Source organism: Melozone crissalis, unplaced genomic scaffold (genome assembly GCF_028551555.1).
Source record: "Melozone crissalis strain CALT ecotype California unplaced genomic scaffold, PUWL_Pcris_2 ptg000027l_1, whole genome shotgun sequence".
NCBI lineage: Eukaryota > Metazoa > Chordata > Aves > Passeriformes > Passerellidae > Melozone > Melozone crissalis.
The window spans coordinates 3,343,026-3,365,847 of record NW_026535805.1 but is presented as its reverse complement, the minus strand read 5'-3'; the positions used below and the strand labels follow the sequence as shown (position 1 = coordinate 3,365,847).

Below are 22,822 nucleotides of genomic sequence, written 5' to 3'. Positions count from 1 at the left end.
TCTCTATAATTATATCTAAAATATTTTTATTTGTAATCTTTGAGAATATTAATCAACATCTTCATAAAAAGTATATTTGGATTCCTTCCTTCCTTGATGGGCCCCACATGTCAAAGTTCCTGTAAATGTGTATCTGTATGACTTTCACAAGGGGATGTGAGCGAACGACCAAAGGAAAATTTGAGCAGTCATAACTCTTGTTACATCTCAGCGTGGTACATGACAACAGGGGTCTTTTGTCACTGGACTTACCCTCACCAAGAGGAGCAGAACAGCTCTCTCTCCACAGTCCTGCAGACCCTTCAGGTTGTTCTCACGATGTGCACACGAGACAGCAACTTGTCTTCAGATAATTGCTCACATCAAGAAAACAACCCTCTCTAATTTTTCTCCATCAATTCTGGTGCACACCAGGACTTCAAACAAGACTGCTTCCACAAAGGTAGCAGCATAAGATAGTTTTACATTATAGGATGATCCTCCTACTGTTAAACCCAATACTGTGATATTCTTTTAAACACTCTGATAGCATTAGCTACTCTATAGCCGAGTTATTAACTACAATTATTCAATTTTTTAATAAAAGGATGTACAGTAAGCCACTGGAGGGCAGCATGACCTGTTTGGATAATGACGGTCCTACAGGTAGAAAGAAATGGACCATCCCTGAAACAACAGAAGGCATCACCTGGAGAAGTATGAGAACACTTTCCTACGTACAGAATCTATTTACATCTTATCCTGCTTTTTTCTCACCCTTCTTTCCCCAGTAAAGAGAAGGATTTAACAACAGGAACAACTTCACTTGTGCCCAGGAAGTGAAATACAATGACAACTTGTAAAAATTACTTGTTCCCATAATGACACAGTAAAGCGCAATAAACGCCTTTCAAGAACAATAAAACCTGAATTAAAATATGGGCCTTCAAAATCTGACACATTACTTCACAGCCCAGCATTGTACATAGCATGAGTTCTTTAGAGAAGGAGAGATTGCTTCATTTAAAATTAATTAATAACATCTTTTAAAACATTCCTGCATTTCCAAGATCATTAACACATTTTTCATTTTTCCTATTTGCCAGTAGTATATTACTTCTTTATTTTTTCTTTTTCTTTGTCCCCCACGCCCCATAACTTGACAGATAGTCTTCTTGGAGAAAGCAAGGAGTGGGGGAACTGGGAAACTGCCAAAGGCACTATGTGCTGTAAATTCCTGCTTAGGTATCATTTATGACTTCACAATCTAATTAGTATCTCATGCGATGGTAGAAATTTACAATGTCAAAATTGAAGAAATGCAGTGTGAGGTCATAAGCTTGCCTGCATAAGTAGGGCACAGCACTAATGAATTGTGGTATTAATGCACAAGTTTAAATAGAAAACATGGTTTAACAATCAAAACTTCACCTCTGAGGGAACCAGCCTACGTCAGCATTTTAAATGCAAACCGAAGAGGTTGAGCCCTCCAGTTCAGATTACTGATGGCAAAACAGAAATGCTACAATTCATTATTTTTAAAATGCATACAGCTGACTAGCATTCATGACAATAACTACATCTTCCTTTAAAGTCTAGTATTAATAAATGGCAGTTACTTGGACCATAATTATGGCATCTCTGATACCCAAACCTGAAGCTTTTATGGGGCTTATGCAATTAACTACTTAAATGCATCGTAACACTTGCTTCTCTGACAGGGAAGTATTGATTTTTTAATCATTTTCCAGTCTCCTCTAGCACAAATAAATGTACTACAGTTACAGTTAATGCACTGTGTACACGCATTAAACACTGGCATGACACAATTTATTATTTTGTGATATATGGAACACAAGACTACCCTTTCAGAAAGTAACATCCTTGCTATAGCACTAGTATTTAAACTACAGTCTCCCTGATGCTTGAGAATTCTTGTGCATCAAGACAACACATCAGCACATAAAAACTGTACATAATAGGTTACATAAGTATTTAAAAACAAAAATAACAAAAAAATCCAAACAGAAAAACCAACTGCACACAAAAACAGAAGATCTTGAAATAAATCTGTAGCACTAGCCCAGCAGGGTACTAAATGCTGAAATTAAAAATATTCAACATTAAAAGATTCAGTATGTATTTTCCTAAAGGTGTCACTGTGGTACCTGTAGCTACTTTCTGAAAGATGAATGGAGCATAATTTCACCTATTTAATTTTTTTTAGTCACGTTCTGTTAAGACACATCTGTCAAAATAATGAGCATACTGCATTTTAGTGGATTCAAAGTCACATTTTTGTGTATTTTAATTATGTAGTTTTAATGTCCTGCTATATAATACATATTTAATATATTATAAGGCTAAAACAGTATTTAAAAGCCCATGATTGCTGCATGCCATTGTGTAGCAGAGGGCACAGAAAAGACCAATAAAGACAGATGGTCCATACAGCTTATGTTGAAGTCATATATCTAAATATAGATGTTGCTACACAGGTCATTACAAACAAGCCTTTCCCATGTGTTTATGCACACACGTGTACACAAAAATGAAGTTGGTAAGTAAAGAGCAGTTAATTTTGTTTTGTTTGAAATAATATCATTTTAGTTTTAGGCTCGAAGACAGATGCCAGCATTTCACTCTGAACAGATGGTAATTCCATCTAATAGTGCATCTCTGTATTAGTAAGGTCTGTTGTGTATACAAACAGTAATAAACACTAGGTAAGGATCAAAATAAATTTTAATTGTTGACATTAAATTCTGGCAGCCATGGTTCTAAGGATACAATACTCCTTTCTCAAGTCTGTCAGGTTTACTAATACAACTGCTAAAGCTTTTCAATACTCTGCCAGATTCTTGTCCCAGGAATAACATATTTATACTGTGGTTAAATTTTACAGGCTTACATATGTTTGAGTAACTTCTGCACAGCTTACTGTAGGTAGGTATTTGTGTACTCTTCCACCAAAATCCTGAAGTAGACACTGAAAGGTTCAGGAAGGTAAATCAATAAAAAGTCTACCATTTTTAACTGTTGAATCCCAAATGCATACATACAAAATAAAAGAGAAAAATTGCCAAATTCAAGGAAAACAGTTACAGAAAATATCTTTTTCTTCTCATACTGGAGTTTAACTTGCATGTAAAACTGCACATCTCACTATGGGTCATGCATTTAATTTTTGATTCCAGTAATTAGTCCAGAGGACCTTGAGTTTGCCATTGCATTTCGGGTATGTTCTCCTTTTCTGGACTCACAATGGTATCAGTCATTTCAACAGCAAATGAGTCAAACAATAATACCTACATCTTCCGACAATATTTTGAGTAATAGGAAATTCTTTAGAGTCCATTTTGGGTTCCTTCCCAAAATAAAAGAATAAAACCCATCCACAACAGACATCAAAAGGAAATTTAGTAACATGGATATGTTGCAATCATATTTCTTTTAAAAAAGATGTAATCCACTGTATTTTTTGAAAATCATGAAAAATATATTGCTTCCACCATATGGGACAACCAACGACTCACCAACCGATTTAAGATGCAGCATATTGAGCTGACCATATGTTACAGTGCTGTTGAATGGCTGAGTGATTCATGCCCGTCACATTCTAGTATATCAATTAAAGCTCCTTGAAGTCTGCATGATTTGTGTCTCTGTTATTAAACCCTGCTAATTCATCCCACTTACACATCTGTTATAAATCTCTAGGAGTGCTGCATGATTCATGGCAATCTGTGAGCATGGTACAGCAAATTCTTCTCCTTGTAATTAACAGTAAATTGTTTTACTGCCATGCAATGAATTTTTCAGTTATATTGCAAATGAACTCCTAAATGCACGGTTCTTTCCTAAGAACTGACTTATATTATTAGGCAATTAAAAAGTATTGCTTTGAACCAAAAGCTTTTAATCAAGAGGAATGCAACTTAAACATAGCTTTAAAATATTGCAAATTTGACAGAGAGGAAAAGAATAAACTGAGCTGTTTTGAGCTATTTTATGGCATAATATGTGGTTGGTGGGGGAGAAGAAACAAATAACTTTTAACTCCCTACTGATTCCCTGAAACTCAAAGAGCAGTTTAACTACAGCTTGAACACTTGGCAAGACAAGTTTGAGCAGATTCTATTTATCTCAGAAGTTACTTAAGTCATCTGTCATTATGAAATTTCTCAGATTACTTTACACTTTTCTAATTGTAAAACAGCGTCTTTATTCTTGGAATAAATAATTGGATAATTAGCCAAGCTGAATCATCAGAGGATTCCAGTGCTGCTCAAGTGTTCTTGTCAAAGGTGAAGCAAATTCATTTCAGCTTTGCCTCTGTAGCTTTCTGAAGAGGCTTTGATTTTTTTTCCTGCTACATTCTTGGCAGCAGCCTCAAATTCATGAGTCCATACATCAAGTCAGTAGTTTAACAACAAATGAAATTAAATTCAAAGAAGGGAAACTAATTGAAGGACAGCAACAAAAGTGTTTGGTAATGTGCTTTTTAATATGGCATGCCACATTTGCATGATAATTTTTCCTTTTTAGCATGGAGCAGAAAGTGACTAGCTTAATGAGGGATTATTCAAGACAGGAATGAACAAAATGCATTCATAACTAAGAACAAAGATTGTATTATGAAACGGAAACAGGCAACTGCCGAGAAGTAACTGGATGATTGGTTTATGCATTATGAATAAAAAGGTAGAAAAATATTTATATTAGTATTCACTAATGACTATATATACAAGATTGTTGTAATTAAAATTATAAATTAACATATTAAGAGTGCTTGTTTAATCACTTTGGGTCTTATTCACGATGAAGAGACTTATGTACATGCATGCAAAACAATCTGTGTTTCCAGGCCAGCAGCAAATGGCCCTCGTATTTCTTTTCTGTAACAAAGGAAACTATACATTTCTTACTACCTGATTAATGGGTACTGGTGATTTTAAAATTGAGGCATAGCCTTTTGTAGAAAAGCCATTTATGACAGACATTAACAAATGAGGCTTTTGAAAAGGGTCTGCACCGGACCTTATCCATGAATGGAAAAAATGGGAAAAAATGGACAAATAACTCAGATTAAAAGGGTAATCAAAAATAAAACAACACGGAGTGTAAGACAGCCCAGAATCACCCCAGCAAACCCAGAGGCAACTCCAAAGCCCCAAATACAACTGGTTGAGAAGTCTGCCAAGAAGCCAGATGCAGCTGGTGCTGGAAGAATATCTCCTACAAAATTAGCTTCTGGACCTTGTAATTGCCATCAAAACCAAAAGATCAGGAATACAATGTGCTGGGTAAATGGCAGCAATCACAAATCAAATACTTTGCTATGTCTTAAAAAGTGCTTTTTAAATGAATTTTTTTTTAATTAAGGGCAAAGGAAAGGTGAACTTAATTACAAGAAGTAAGCTTAGTCACACAGCAGCTCATGAAACACAGCTGTATAGACTGTTTAAGGCAACCTCTGACTATATGATTTGAGATCAGTAGCGTAAGCAATTGTACTGGTCCAAGTATTCACATGGCTAATTTCATCCTGCTGAAATGATAGAAAATTATAGGAATAAAATGGCATTTCTCTGCCTCTGAAAAATTTTGAAAACATGCACGTTTTGTGTCGGTAATTCCTAATTTCATGCAGACACATTGTTACAAAAATTAACTTTCAAAGGATCAGGTCTCTCACTGGTACCAGCTAGTTAAGTTCTATAGGTACCATTTCAGAATCCTGAAATGAGAGAAAACCATGCAACAAAACATGCTTTTGAAATTAAAAAAAAGAAAAAGCCTAAGACATAGTAAAAACAACAGACTGAATGTCATTCTCAAAAACAAACAGGAATTTGAACATGGCAGAACCCAGAGAGAAGAATAAAGGAAAACTTTGCTCTATGTATTGAGTTTAAAAATGTGTAATTATTGTCTAATATTGCTCTCAGTTACATATATGCAGATCCACTTGCTGATCTTGTGATAGCACAGACTAAAGCAAAGTTCAAACTGGATTTCAAATTTTCAAATAAAATTTCAACAATGAACTTTTCCTCATCTATGAGCCAAGGATTTCAATAGCATGAGCAGAATATTGCAGTGCATAAAAGTGTTTCAAATTCCACAAGGATTGTGGAAGCTGCAGCTGCTTCATTTATGATTTAAAAGATGGATTTAAAAGTATGAAACACTTAACTGCATATATAAAAGTCTGCTATTTATGTATTTGTATCAGTACAGATCAAATTTAGGTTCTCTTTCAGTCCAGTCACCTTCTCTTTGAAGGTAACAGGGATGGGTAATTCTCTTCTATTACCTTTCTACACTTATTTTGATCTTTCATCCCAATACTGCATTTATGCTAACACTGATGTTCCAACAATTTTTACCATTCTTGGAGCACCAGGCATAACTGCTCTTTTATTTAGCTCACCCCCCGGCTTCATTTGCATTTGTAACACTCAGCCTTTTTATAAAATAACTCCATTCCTAGCAAACTTTGTTTTCTCACACTCTCCCCTCCCATTCTTCTGATTTGTCTTCTTTATTACCATTTACAGACATTGTGGGTATATGTATTGGAGGAGGAATGATTTTTGCCAGTCTGACAGACACAAGGGCATAGAGACAATTTGAGTTTTCTTTCACTCTACTCCTGCAAAGCTACACATGAGATATTCCCAGTAAAGATGCCTAATTGAACCAAGTTAGAATTAATCCATTCATTAAGTTTGCTTCTGGATTTTACCCAGTCACAGTCCAAGAGACTTCAGCAGACTTTTCCTGATGCTTCAGCCCTCTTGGGTGCTATCCTTAAATTCTGCTCCTGTGTGAAGTAGTCTCTTTTTTTTTATCATTTCAATCCTATCTCAAAACCCCTTACTTTTCTTCCTCAATAATTTTGTTTCTAGGTATTTCTTGCCCTGTTTCTCCCTTTGTTTTCCTTTTCTGTCTGACAATGTATTAAGGAAAAAAGCCCCACCAAACTAAAAAAGAAAAAAAAACAAACATAAGTCTTCAGAGAAAGAGATTAGCTTTTAAAACGTATATTTTTTATAACTAGACTTCAAATTACCCTAATGGATCTGAACAAAGCTTAAAAATTACTTGAGACTTCTAGTGGCAAATTTTAGAAGCCATTGGCAACTTCTAAAGAACCCCCTTCCTAATACACATCTGTTGGACATGCCAAAATCATAGCCATCAAGATACCTATTGATTGAAATGTTGCATGTGATAAACCTAGAACATGCCATACATAAAGGTGAGTGGACATGGTTTTCCATTATCCTTCTGCTCCCCCTCCTGAGGATCAGAGGAGAAGAATTAGTCCAATTTAGTATAACCTCTAGCCTGACTTGAAACACAATTGAAAGCTCCTGGATTTTGTTACGATGCAAGGGGACCATCATGCTGGAACACATTTCAGTCAAGACTTCCTCCAAAAGGCTGCCTTTGCCAGGGCATGGAGGGGGACTGGCATCCAGCCAGCTATGCTGTCTCTTTGCCAGGGAGACATTCCTCCATAAAAAAGAACTCCCCATCAATCCTAGAAATACAATTTTAATTTCATTTTGCACATCTCAATGACAAAAAAAGAAAGGATAGAAATGGACTAAGACTTGATTATCTAGTTTTACAAATGCCAGGGATTGGTTTTCCCAATTCCGTTTCAAGTTTTAACACCCTTTGATTGCTATCACATAAGTAGTGCTTCTTTTAAATTGTCTTTGGAAACACAGTTTTACAGAACCTCATGGAAGGAAACGTGCACATACACAAAAAGAAAAGAAAAAAAAAACCAAATCTCACACCAACAACCAAAAAAACCACACACAAAAACCCCCCTGCATGGATAGGATGAAATAAATATCTTCAGGAGCAAAACAAAAAATGTGACTTGTGGAAGACACATGCAAATTGCTTGCAAAATGTAAGTTTTTCATTTTTCAGTTTGCCAAAATTTAACACATTGCAATAACATGCTTTAAATACAAAATAAAAAGAACACAATACAGCACTGATTCTTTTCTTTCAAGGCTTACAACAATAAACAAGAAAAGGCTTCACCACAAAACAGCTAATAAATGGGGACATGCCTGTTATGCTATTTTGTATTCTCCTGTCTTCTCTAATGTGATAGGTCTCTGAGTATTAACACAACCAGGGAGGAGATGGTCATAAACAAGCTGTCAAGCATAACTAAGCTATTGTTCCTGAATCTTTTAATAAATGTATAAATGCAAAGTTGGATCATTTGTAGTAATAAGGTGTGCTGTTTAGACAATATCTGTTTCCATGGTTATCAGCATAGACTGGAACATTGTTCCTCATGGCTGTGTGGAATAGGATAAAGTCATAGTTATACAAGTAGGAGGCTCTGTATAAGAGAAGAGCCTTCCACTTGGAAAAAAAATGGAAAGGCAATGAAATAAATAGACATGAAGAACTGAGGACAGACTAGAGGCAATATCCCAACACTTTAAATATCACTTCAGCAGAAAATTCCCAATATGTGAGACAAAATTACATGAGAGAGGTAATTGCAAAGATCATCATCACAACATCCATATGACAACACTAATTGCTTAACGTTTTTAGTTATACTTGTTTAACATTTTTAGTTAAGCATTTTAGCTAATATTGTGACATTAACTAACGTGTTTTAAATGCCTGTACAAAAGGAAACCACAATGTTAAGTGGTTAGCTCTCTTCAGTATGTCACACATCATGGGTTTGAGCTGGTATTTATAGTATTAAAGAACCATACTGACTACCTCATTCCATGAATAAAGAGACTTGTAAAGCTGATATTCCTAAAAATTTCTCAAAACGCTCTTGAACCCCGGCTGTCCAAGAAGTGAGTTTAGGCCAGTCCTTTCTTCAAAGGAAATGCAGGCTTTCTCCATCTCTGTTCTGGACTGATATGTATTTTCCCCTAAATTTGTAGGCAGTACCTTTGAAATCCATGACAATGGTACTGAAATTAACTTGAAGACTGAAAATGCATTAAGGTGCACAGGAACACATATGCAGTTTCTTTAGCACTGTTCCCATATATATGCAGATACATACCTAGAAAGCAAAATCTCAAATCTCAGGGGCTAAATAAACAAACATTTTCAAAACAGCAGACCCAAAGCACCTATGTTGCTTCTGACAAGACACTATGTACTTATGTTACTCTTAACACATACAACTCATCCTGCATGTGTTAAGAAAGGCATTGACACAGCTGGAGCATTTTACATTTCTTGTTATGCAAACACACTCTGAAAAACCCCCAACAACAAATTAACAACTTCTTAGCATCCTCAATGAATGAGTGGATGCAGACACATTTACGTGCCTTCACTGTTTAAACAAACATGAATAAAAACCACACATATCATAACTTGCAACTGAGAGAGCAGTACACAAATCCTACTGCCATAGTAGAGTACCTTAAACCTCCACTGAAAACATTTTGGGTTTAATCTGTCCAAACAAACAAATAATAATTAAGCAAGTCACTTTGTATTAATACAACACCTACCCCTGCCACTGTGCATCAAACTAGGACCATCATCACGGCATTCATTAGTAAACCATGTGTCAGCTTTGCACTTTGCTACAGATTGTTTCCTTACCAGCTGCCAAAGTTTGCCCCATGCCTGGCTCACTGGTTACACAACCAATTTGATTGCAGAGAGTAACAGTGAAGTTGTACGTCCTGTAAGGTTTTAATCCCGTTGCTATGTAGGAGAGCTCGTGAGCCTCAGCTATATGCAAAACCTGCAAAGCAAACAGATTGGAAGACAACAGTTGGTTAATAATATTTTCATTCCTGTCATTTGATGATATGATCACTAATAAGAAACTTGTCTCTGAACTTGCAGGTTCCTTCACTCAGACGTGAGAAAGCCTGAATAGACCAACTGAGGGAGAGGATTATTTTGGAGAGTCTGAACAAGCTGGGATTTAGGTGATAATACTTCCCATCACACTGTTTTATGAGGTAATAAGCCAGTTCCTGAGTGGATAAATGAGGAAACAAAGTTATTGCCTCATAAAACTGTGTGGTGGTGCAGTTATCACTACAAACAGTGCAGCGACAATTGAGATGACGAAAATGACACTATTAAGTTGTGAAATCTGACCACCATTGAAGGAGTGACATGATTAGCAGGCATTAGGAGGGAGGAGAATAACAAATACCTACAAACACTTGCATCTGCTTTACTTTAACATCAGTATAAGCTATCAATGGGAGAGGAACTGAATAAACTGTAGCATTTTAGATATCTTTGTTTTCAGATGTATTTTCGCATGAAGAATCTTGCAAGCCAGTGACCAGAAGCAATTGGCATTTATGTATTGTTATAACAGCCTTGAGAACAGTAGTATCCCCAGCTGATAAGCAAATAAACTGAGGCCCATCTGTGGTAATACCAAGGACAAAATCAGCTCTGAATGAGAAATACAGTATGAGAGCACCAGATCCACTCCCAAATTCTGATTATGTATCATGTTTCTGTTCGTTCCTCAGCTTTCAGCTTACAACTGATGCCATGATATGTTCGCCAAACCCAGTCACTCAAACATTACAACAGTATTTTAAATTCACATATTTTGAGTTTTTAAATCTGTTTCTTTCCAGTATTTTAGGTTTCCCCACTTCAAAAACTCATCCAGACAAGTACCTTTTTAAGGAAAATGTAGATACCTACAATACAATATGGCTTTAAGCATATTAGCAAGTACAGCAACAATATAGAACCAGTATATACAAGTATCAGGATAATTTAAATTTTGTTGCACAAGCTCATCTCTCCTAAGTTTGAATCTCGCCTGCTACTGAACACAAGTCAGATCAGAAAGACAGCTTAAAATGCCGATGTAGTACATAGCATTGCATCAAACCTGTAGGTGATCAGAGAACACACAGGAAACCAGGGAAAAATTCATCACAACACCTCAGAGGACATCAGGTTTTATCAATTTTATTATTAACAGTTAGGAAAGACTTAATGTAACTAACAATAATACCTGGGAAAATGGTGGCAAAGACCTTTGTTCATTCATCAAACTGATGCTGAACCCCATCACTTCTCCTCTTGATATATCATCTTCAGGTTTTTCCCATGACACATTAAGGGAATATGGGGAAAGAGGGAATACTGATGGAGATGGCATGAACGCTGGAGCTGAAATAAAGTTAAATTAATAATATTAATAAAGTAAGTGAGCAATATGTATAATGCAAGCTTGCTCATTGTACTTGCAAAACACCATTTCAGACAATCATTTCTTTTCCCTTTCTAACCTTATTTTCAAGTCTAGCTGGAATTTTCACCTTATTTTCATAAGTACTTCACTCATCATTCTCCTGTTTTCTACTCTGGCTGTGAATGCAGATTAAAACCCTGCCTGTGTCTTCAAAGAAATACTAATCAACACTACAGTCCTATCCCCTGTAGCAGGTAGGAAAGTACATACAAATGAAAAGGCCTTGAAGAAGAACTTCATGCGACATGGGAAAAAACTGATAAAAGCAAAAAGTGTTCAATACTTCAGCATCTTAAAAGCAATTCTGTTTGCTAGGCCAGTTTGAAATTAACATGTCTCTCACTTCTTACAAAACAGTTCCCCTGTCTTCCATAGTAAATCTGTTAAAGGATTGTTTGCACTGCAGTTAAATCCCCACCTGATTCCTCTGTAATAATAGGATACCAACTCACAGCACTTCTGCTACATACAAACAACTGCACTAATGGACCTCTTCCCAAATACAATTTAACACTTTTATAACGTATAATATTTAGGAACAGATAAGCAAAAAAGTCTCATTTTTTGAAGGAGGAATTCGTTTAGCCTGCTGTTTTGCTGGAGCAAACGACTGAGGACATGATTTCCAAGTGAGCATCAAACAAAAGCATAAGTAACATAAGAGAGATGTTTAATTGTTAACCATTGGCTTTATCAATCTGAAAACCATAGAATTCTACTGAAAGCATTGAAATAAATTGCTGATATTTGAAATAATATGTCATATGGCAAAGCCCTTTTGAAAATCTGAAGAGAAGGGCCATAATACAAGAGGCTGCAAACTGGTTACGCTTTGATAGAAAGGGGCCCTATCATAACACTTGGCCTCTATTAAAGCCCATGAAGAGCTGTAAGGAGTTAAAGAGCACAGTTGGCTGTCTCAAATACAAAAGACTTAGCCATGAGATAAACACAGAAGAAGTGACAGCATGGTGTTAACTCCAGGCCTGGGGCATGAGAGATCTGCTTTGCTCCTTATGGTTAAAAGCATCCAGACAAAGATTCCCACTTCAGCGAACTGTGTGAAGAAGCAACTGCCCACACACATATCACTGGCCAAACAAAGATCACCCCAAGTATTGGGACATATGGCTTTTGCAAACACCAAGAATCACTGAAGCTACCCTGAATATGCTTCTCTGGATACCTGGAACCTGGACTGCAAGATAAGCCACCATAGCAAGAACTTGAGATAAGATAAAGATGGCACTATTGTCCAGATGTTATCTCAGACCCGGCCCGAGGTTAAAAAACCTTGGGAAGAAAGATGTATCACTGATGTGGACACAAAGAATGCAAGATTTATGGGCCACAACAAAAGCCAACTTGGCAACTGTGCTGAAATCAACTCTGACTGGGTGAAAGGTAAATCCATCAGGGGAGATCGTGACCACCGACTCACAGCCCATCAACCCAAGAACCCCACTGACACCAAAAAAAAAGAGAAAGACTAAGACAAATTAGCATTAGAAGCAAGAGAATCCTCTAATCAATAGAATAAGAGAACTCTGCAGCCAATGAGAATTAGTTCCTTTATTTGCTAAAAAGTATAAATTGTGAAAAATTTTGAATGACCTCAGAATCACCACTGAGAAGACCAGAGTGAAGAAGGACCAACAGGACAATGCTGGATCCATGGGAGGTAACTATCTTCTGTTGATCACTCTCTCTCCCCACTGAGTTTTCTCTTTCTTTCTATCTCTACACCTCCCATTTGCTGTTAAATAAAATCCATGTAATTGACTTCGGCATATGGTCTCATTTGAACCTAAATTTGGATAGAGGCATCTCTCACTAATGGGGTCTCATCAGAAGTTTCAAGCACTATAGTCCTGAAAAGGGAACCCTTTCAAGTTCTTCAAATTAAAACACTGCTTGGTGTATTTTGCAATCTTGTAGTTTAAATATAGGGTTAATTGATATGGATTATTTTCCTCAACAACACAATATTATGTTGTGAAGAAAATTATTTTGCTTTTCATACTCAGGTCTGAGATCATCTGACCTATCTGTAATTAGTTAAAAATGGGAATTTATCCCTAGTTAACCATCATTAAACACTTCTATGGAAAATTAAGAATACATGTTGATCTACATTTTCCTTTCATTTCTGTCAAATAAATTCAAACCAGTGCTTACCAGCCTCTCCTGTTCGTCCTGATACCCAATCTGAAGATATGCTACCTGCCATGTTTACTGCTAGCACATAAAATTCATACTCTGTGAATGGCTCCAGATCAATGACTGTGGTACTGGTCTGCGGTGGAGCCAAGGCATTTTCATTCTGAGATTCCACAACTGGCTGAGGACTGAGCCATCCACTGCTTTGGAAAATACGAATTTCAGGAGGAAGAAAGTTGCCAGCTGATTTTAATTTTTTCCTCATGTAAAGTTCATATCTTATAATTATACCTAGAGGAAAAGGCCAGGAAAAAAAAGTGAATTTAAATGATATCTGGAGTTCTACTAAAGTACCAATTTCTTTTTACTTTTCTTTTAAGATAAAGAGAAGATAACTTTTGAGTGACATTTTAATTATTTTAATGCCAACATTTTAAAGCATATTACTGGATAGGAGATACATGTACATCAGTTTTATATCAATGCAAAATTATTATATAGACAGGAAAGCCTCACCACTCTGGAGTAAAAAAACCAATCAGTGTTGTGGTATGTACCAATACATTATTTAGGCTGGATGGTGAAAGTAGTTTAACTATAAGACTTTAAGAAATCTTACCAGAGATTTCTTGTAAAGCCAAGAGATAATTGCCATAAAATTTATGTATTTGGGTCTGTATTCATGCACTAAATTGGAGAGGTTGCTTGGGAGAAAGAGCTTTCCTCTTTGTCTTTGGAGACACCAGGAAATCAGACCAGACATCGAGGCAAATATGACAATATTGTTTAAATCTGCTTGTGCTGGCCATTAGATGCATGTCATGCCTATGGACTATGAAGAGTGCATGACAGAGGTTGAGGTGCCAACAGTAAATTTCATGACCTGCATTGTAGAAACTGCCCCTCTAAACACACAGTTATTCTTGTGTGGACATTCTTCCTATCCAGTCTGGAAAGAGGTGGAAAATTAGATGCTCAAAGTGAAAGCCGAACTCCCCAAAGACAGACACCCATTTTGTGAACAGATAAAAATGCTTGTTTTCACATGCATAAATACTTGTGCATGTTAGTGCAAGTTCACAAAATTCCATTGCTCATATATTAAAAGATAGTTTTACCAAGAAAATTAGTGGTATCACAGAAGTATCCTACAACAGCTGTGTTCTCAGTTTCAAAAACCTAAAATATTATTACACAAGTTAGACCAGCAAACTCTTGGCAATCACCTAATCCCTAACAAAGTTATACTGGTAATAGAATTGGCTACTGCACATGACGGATGGTTTCAAAAACAGACTTCTCTGTTAATTCTTAGAATTTTTTCCGTAACTGTTATCTGCTTATTTATCTTTTGTCAGGCAATACTACCACATCTGTCTGAACTAATCTGGCAAATTAGGAAAAAATTAATTTTACTGTAAATGTTTGATTATAAATGTGATTTTTGCTGCAGCAGATGCCACTGAGTGCTAAATCCTGGACCAAACAGTCAGTGGATTTCTGGACTCTGGAAGAATAAAACACAGACTCTGAGGATACACTTAATAGCATATAGGCAAATTAGGAAAATATCTTACTTCATTTCTCAGTGCATGGTGCATGGACAGGGATATTCTAATGAGATTTGAGGAAAAGTTGCTTTTCCCTTGCAAAGACTTTGACTGACAAAAGTAAAGACAATATCCTACCATTTGGTTTCTCAGGTGGTGACCATTCCACAGCCAATTCTGTAGAGCTGATGGTTTCCACGGTCGGTGGGTGTAGCCCTTCTGGAGGAGCCTGTGCAGTAACTACAGTTACTGGCTGGCTCTTTAAGCAGCCTCCACTAGTACAAGCTTGCACAGAAAAAACATACTTTGTAAATGGAATGAGATTCCAAATAATTGCTGAAGTCTTTAAGCCTTCATACTGACCACAAGGCTGCAGATCAACCGAGCTAGTACAAGTCAAAATGTATTTCTCTATGGGCCCAGAGTCATTGGAGACACTTGTCCAGTAAAGTAAAACAGAGTGGTGACTAACAGGAAAGATAGGATTTAAATCCAAGCTTCCTACAGGTGTCCCAGATTTTGTTCTGTATGTCACTGAGTCACTTCTTGTAAAACCATGAACGTTGCTGGCTTGGATATAATAGGAGTAGAAGGTATATGGAGCTAACATGACATCGGTGAAGGTCTGAATACCTGAAACAAACAGGTGAGAAGAAAACTGTATCAGTCTAACACAATAAAAATAACCTTAATTGCTATACCTAAATTCTGTCCAGCTCTAATCCAATACATATTTATGCCTATCCACATGATTTTCTTGAGATTATAAACATTGCAACTTCTCAGGATTTTTTAGCACAGGAAAAAAAGGTCCCCTTTATCCTTTATAATCTTCCCCTGCACATTAGCATCATTAGAGAAATTATTTTTCCACTGAACTTCTAGTTCCTGCTTTAATCATGAAAATTAATACAATTATCTTCTCATTCCTCTTTTTCTTCAAAATAATTAGTTCAAATGTAAATCAGCATCAATATTAGAGAATATAATTAAGGAAAAAAATCCCCAACCATTGTGCAAACTTTCAGACCTCTTTTTTTGATTAATTTGATGGCATAAGACCAAATATTTCAACTTTGTGTGCTTTCACTTCCTCATTTCTACCACAATGCTTAAAACCTCATTTGAAAAGCATTTGCTCTTGGATAAGAAGTGAAACAAATGTGCAAATAATTATTAAAAAGGTATATACAAAGCTTGTACTTACCTTCCTCCCCCCTACTTGTCCCAGCAAATGGGTCCCTAGCCAGGTAATAATTGGCATAGACTCCATTATTCACAGAAGGCCGATCATATATATCTTTATTAAGAAACCCATTGCTCTTTTACAAACAGTTACAATACAGCTGGACCTAATTGGTCCTCCAATCCAAACACCATCACCATTGGCTAATGAAGAAACCACCCATTGATAAACAAATCTCCATAACATATTCCACATGTTCACAATACCAGGTGCAGCAAGTCAAGATTAAGAATTGTTTTTCATTCTTGTCTCTGATCTCCTCACAGACTTTTCCCAGCACTATGCCTGAGAAAGTTATCTGTTGCTCTCTGTGACCAGAGCGCTGCTGCCACACCTCTCGGGACCCATTGTCTGTCTCTGCCCTGAGGTGCGTGGGATGGTTCTGAGCCCTTCAAAGCCCAAGCTTTGAAGGAGGAGACTGGACTCTTCAGTTTTCAATTTTCAGATTGTTTATTATTTCTTATCTACAAAGTTTTTCTTTCTGCCCAGCTGAGATTTGAACTGCAGGGCAGCTAAAGGCTCTCTGACCCCCTCCAAGGCGGTGTCATCTTTCTATACTACAAACTATGTATATCATATTTACTTTTATGTCCCAATACCTATCACCTATGTTAGACAGTGCACTTCTACTCTAAACTAATCCCCAAGTGCCAACATCATCACAGAAAATGGATGACAAGAAGAAAGAAGAAGGACGAGACACGCCCCGATTCTTCCATCTTGTCCCCATTACCCTTTATACCAAAAACCCTAAAATCTACATTTTCACCCTGTAAATATATCATTCCTGCACCATTCAAACCTGAGTGCCTCTCATGTCCTCATGCACAGGTGGCACATCCCTAGATGGATCAAAGTCAAGCCACCAGGCGCTTCTGGCAACATTCCAGGTCTTCCGAGCCCCCCAAGAGGGTTCTCAGCAACTCTGGACATCCGGAGTGATGTGCTGAGTTCCCACTCACACCTACTTTCCATTACTCTTAGTTAGTAGTTTTTTTAGCATCTTTTTAGTACCAATTGCCATTAATTGCTCCTGTGCATTCCCCAGAAGCAGTTACACATCTTAGTCATCACAGCACAGTATGAATTTATGTACAACCACAACACCCTACATTCTTTTGCCTTAAGAAATGGTTAACATTGACTAATATATTATGTGTTGGAGCACAGATATGCATAAACTTTTGCAAAGCAAATGAAGTGGCTGAAGCTATTTCTGTGTTCTCTCTGTACATCCACACTGGCAAGCCAGCACTGCCCTGATTACAAATTTAAGAAGAGGATCACAAAAGTCTGAGTATTGCTAGATATTCAACCTTTGACGTTGTAGCACAAAAGCAGCAGAGTCAGCCCAGTAATTGCCTACAGTACTTCAACTCCTTCTAGCAATCACAACATTATCACTGGAGTGCAGCAATAATGAGACCACGTTACAGCATCTTCAGACCTTGCAAACCATGGTACTTCAGGCAGGGCTGGGGAACAACTGCCACGTGAAAATGGCTGCTGAGACCTCCTTGTGTGTTAGTAGTGAGCAGGCAGAAGATGCAGCAGGATCTCCCCCTGCACTTGGCACTGGTGAGGCCCCACCTCAAATCCTGTGCCCAGTTCTGGGCCCCCACTACAAGGAAATCATTGAGGTGCTGGAGCATGTCAAGAGAAGGGCAGTGGAGCTGGTGAAGAGTCATGAGCACAAGTCCTGTGAGGAGCTGCTGAGGGAGTTTGGGTTGCTCAGTCTGAAGAAAAGAAGACTCAGGAGAGACCTTATCCCTCTCTAAAACTTCCTGAAAGGAGGTTGTAGCCTGAGGGTCAGGCTCTTCTCTCAAGTAAGAGGATGACAGTAAATGACCTCAAATTGTGCTAGAGAAGGTTGGGTATTTGGTATAAAGAGATTAGATATTAGGAAAAAGTTATTCATGGTAAGGGTGGTCAGGCTTTGGAATTAACCGTCTAGCAGTCTGGTAGACTCCAGATGTCTGGAAGTATTCAAAAAAAAGATGTAGTACTTGAAGACATGGCTTAGAGGTGACATGGCAATGCTGGGTTCATCATTTGACTTAATGATCTTAGAGGTCTTTTCCATCCTTAATGAGTTTATGATTTTGTATTTAGTTACATTTATAAGTAATTACAAAAAAAATTAATTTGGAGTTAAAATTGTTAGTAACTTTGGGTTTTTTTCACATTTTAGAACAAGTAGTTAATTTTATCCTCAAGACAAAGACTGTCTGGGAAACCTGAGGCTGAGGTTTTCCAGAGCAGTTAAGAAAACACTGTTTTAATTGGGCATTCTGCAATACTATCACCCAGGTCACCAGGCTGATTATTATTAATTTTCCTTGGGAAGTTCAATTTTTTTATAAAGCCCTAATTTAGTCATAAGATAATGTTAATCCAGTTGTACTCTCACCTCATAAGCATCACAAATTCCAAACTATACTAAGAAAAAAACAGCATTAGGAAACGTTCTGTCAGCATTACCAATGTATTTTTGTAATATCCAAACACCAGCAGATGATTTAATATCACTAATCAGGGGGATTTCCGGGAAATGTCAAAAATGCCTTTTGAAACTTTTAAGAAGATAATGTTTTGTTAAATTGAAATATTTTAATGTCTCATTATCCAGTTAAATACATCCACAATTTTTTTTTGCTTTCTGCAAAGTAGAAGGAAAGAAATGTAGGTAAAATAATGAAATAACATCCTCAACAATGCACTGTTTCAAGTACATTACTAAACAGATGTATAACAATGAAATATCATAGCTTTTCTTTTAAAATTCTTTTTTTTTAACTAAAGTTAGGCCTTTAAACCAAATTAAGGTGTTGGAATATCTCTATTAGTTCTCTACATTTTTTAATATTTCTTTCTCTCAATCACCTTATCTCGTGCTTACATGGGGTCACATACCTTTCCTCACAGTATGTACTGCAGAGTGCCCTAAGTCACAACATAAGACACATAGTAATGAACTGTAACACTGCAGCATGAACCAAAACATAGAAATGTGAGGTGCATTCCAAAGGTTCTGGGCTTCCACTGAAAAACAGCTTTTTTTTTCTCTCTCCCCTCCAGGGTACACACCAATAACTAGAGAGACTCAACTTCTGCAAAACATTAATGCTGCATTGGTAAGAAACTGCAACAAACTGAAGAACCTCCTAGAACAGAGGTCAAACCTTAGCGGCATTAAACCACACTTGTCCTCTTAAAAAACCACTTGTGTGCCATGTATCCATACAAACAGTACCCAAATCCATCTCCTTTTCTTTGATAAGTGGATCAATATTAGCACAAAATGGCCTTTTCAGCTTGGACAGAGTGTCGAATCCTTTAGGACTGCCTTCTGAGGATCCCTTGGCAAGCCTCAACATGAGAGAAGTGGTGCTGCTAAAGACAAATCAGGAGCTACACTGCTAGCTTAACAGAAGGTGCTAAAAGTTAGAGGCCACAAAAAGCTTTCCTATCTGTTAACAGTTTAAAACCGAGAAGATGAAAAAAGAAGTTTAAGCACATTATGGTCTCTTCTGTTCACCGTAATTCTTTATCTGTGACTTTGACTCATAGGTTTTGGCATCTGTGTATATTTTCAATGAATACTTTCAGAAAGTCAATTTTAAAGTTTTTCAGATTAAAAACTAAAATAGTTATCAGGTATTTTGGGTGATTCCATTTGCCAGATTTTAGACTAGGTTATTCATTCCTTTCAAGCAAAACTAGTAACACAAAACAATAACTCATTAAAGGGAAACAGGATAATATATTCAAAAGCACAGAGAATGATAATGACAAGAATGAGAAATAGCTAAGAAACACCACACATAGATATAGATATATACACACAAATACAAAATCTTCGATGCAACCTTACTTACTATAAGGATGGTAGTCTTCAGTTGTATAAATTTCTTCCTCATCCCTATACAGCTGGTAAATAAGCCTGTTAGAATTTGGAGAGTCAGGGGAACTCCATGAAAGACTGATAGCAGAGGAATTGAGAACTTCTCCTGTAGGAGGAGGTTGCTGGAAAGGAGCTAAAACATACACAAAAACTGAGGATGTAAAAATCAAGGTAATCAATAATCACACAAATTTAGAGAAAAATGCAAAGAAACTGCTAAGCATTCTTCACCCAAAAAACCCTTTGAGTAAATGTACAGTCACCAGGGCAAGACACTAATAGACTACACCAACCCATCCAAATGCTCTTCAACAACGCTTTTTATCCATAAAAAAAGTGTATATATTTAAATAAATTATGAATAAACTTAATCCCCCATTCCACCCCAAAATAAAGCAAGTGTTTTTCAAACAGGTGGGGTTTCTTTTAAATGTATTTCAAGATCTTTATAAAACGAAAATTTATTTATATGGTTGCTTTATTGAAGTTTCTACTTCAATTAGGATTTATTTTTTCAAAAGATTCATTCCATTTTAGCACAGACCGGACATAAACTCCTCAAGTAAAATACAAACGGAAAGTCCAATTAAGTCCAGATTTTACTGAAGTGTTAAAATAAGCTTACTTAATATAATGAAATCACAAAAATATAAAGGGCAAAATTTTTAAGTTTATTTAGGCAACTGGCTTCCATTTGTTTCCAGTAGAATTCAAATCCATGAGACTAAGGTATCTTAACAGTTTAAGAAATCAGCTTGACATGTTAATTTGCCAAAATTTGACTCTCCTACTACCTCTATTGTCTTTATTTACTTTATTTATTTATTATATTTATATTTATTTATATACTCTATATACTTTATTGCAATAGTATCAATAAAGAGAAAAACAAACATGAAGTTCAAAAGCCAAGTGCCTCACATTTTAAGAAAGAGCATTCAAAATCTCTCCTACGGCTCTTTTGTCATCCAAATGTGTAATCATGGTCCTTCCTAAGATAATAGCTAATAATCAGAAATTAAACTTAATATACATATATGCACACATGTTAACATAAACATACATTTTGATGGATGGACTCCATTATCTCAAAGGTCCTTTCCAACCTAGATGATTCCATGATTCTATATTTATGTAATTATTCAGGTCAGAGCATGAGTCCACAGCTTGCTGTAGGACCCCCAGTAATCCAGTTACACTGAGGAAAGCCCTACCCTCTGTCCCCTACACCATGCCTCAGCACAGAACAAGACAGTCTGTTTTGGCAGATAGTGACTGCTATCAACGGCAGACTGTGCCATTTCCCCATCCTCTTCACCAAGGGAGTGTGGATGTAGAGGAAAACATTTTTCTCAAGGAATGAGAATAGTCCAGGACAGCACAGAAATCAGCACATGGAGTAAGGTACCAGAAGCTGGATTCAGAACCACCCAATTAACTTTTTTCCCCTACATTAAGTATTATAGAAGAACATCAAGATTTGAAGCATGGATTTTATTCTCTTCTTTTATAAACTATCATCCTCCTCGTTATGTGGATATTTGCTTAGTACCACCAAAAGTTAATTACTAAAATCTGTTCAGCCAAGCTAACAGGAGACAAGAAGCAAAGAATGAAACTGCAGACAGAAAATGTCATGAGGACCTCAAGCCACACAAGTGATAGATGTAGAGACTTCGACCAAAATCAGTGGGCACATTATATACAGGTTTTTAATACAAATCTGGAAAGTGAGATGAAGCTTTTTATTTAGAGTAAGATAATGAAAAGCCCTGCTTCTACTGCAGTCTCTCAGCCAAGAAATAGCACAAAATATTTCTAGAATTCATTGGATTGAACTGAACATAATCATCATCTCCCCTTAAAATGCATAGGTTGTTCTGATGGCAATCTGCAACTTTTGAGTTCATCTCACTTAGGAAGTAAATGTATGCTAAAGTTTCTACAGGAGTAAAGTTTGAGAATCAGAGGAAACAAGTGCTCCTAAATCCCTTTGGCATTTAAAAGAATTTCTCTCCATGTAATATATACTTACAAGACCTGAGCAATCACAGCAATTTACCAGCATCACCTTCAATCTCCACTGGCAGTCTCACACTACTGCATATTGCTTCCAGAGGTTTGCTGGTTTGAATTTTAAATAGTAAGCAAAGTACTTCATTGTACATTTTTGTGCAGCATCTAAGATATTGTTAAGTAGACAAATTGCTAAATAAAAAACTCTTTTTCTTAAAGAACACTATTTGGACAGTAATAGCAACTTACTTTTGCTTCCCTTGGCAAAGACTTATAACCAGTAATGAATGTGTCAACAAAATACTGTTCTGCAATGAAAATAACTACAAATGCCATGCCAGGCAAAGCTCCACATGTGTGCAACAAGTTCAAATATTTTGGTATGAATAATCAAAAGACTCCAATTGCTATATCCTCTATGTCCAGAAGAGGACTCCGCTTGTCATTTAGAATATTGCCTGATGTACTTTTATCTAACTAAAATCTATTATATTATTTCTCTGTGTCATACTAATATTAATCAATTTTATAGTTGAATTGCTATTGACCTTTATCCAATTGTGTATCCCAACACAAATAAGTAGGTTGGCTTATGTTTGTAAAGCACTTTGAAGATGAACAGCATCATAAAAGTGCCATGTATTATTATTATTACACATTCAGTTGAAACATCTTACATTTTTTAAAGAAACAAC

The 22,822-nt window shown here is 36.6% G+C and overlaps 1 protein-coding gene across 1 annotated transcript in view; it reads right to left on the bottom strand.

Moving 5' to 3' along the window:
* USH2A (usherin) overlaps positions 1 to 22,822 on the bottom strand; it is a 373,967-nt gene that overhangs the window by 276,555 nt on the left and 74,590 nt on the right. Inside the window, exons 15-19 of the mRNA XM_054280520.1 lie at positions 20,086 to 20,244; positions 15,100 to 15,594; positions 13,430 to 13,702; positions 11,012 to 11,169; positions 9,613 to 9,757 (exon numbers count right to left, since the gene is read on the bottom strand). Of these exons, the coding sequence (XP_054136495.1) occupies positions 9,613 to 9,757; positions 11,012 to 11,169; positions 13,430 to 13,702; positions 15,100 to 15,594; positions 20,086 to 20,244 (1,230 nt within the window). The remainder of the gene's footprint in view (positions 1 to 9,612; positions 9,758 to 11,011; positions 11,170 to 13,429; positions 13,703 to 15,099; positions 15,595 to 20,085; positions 20,245 to 22,822) is intronic.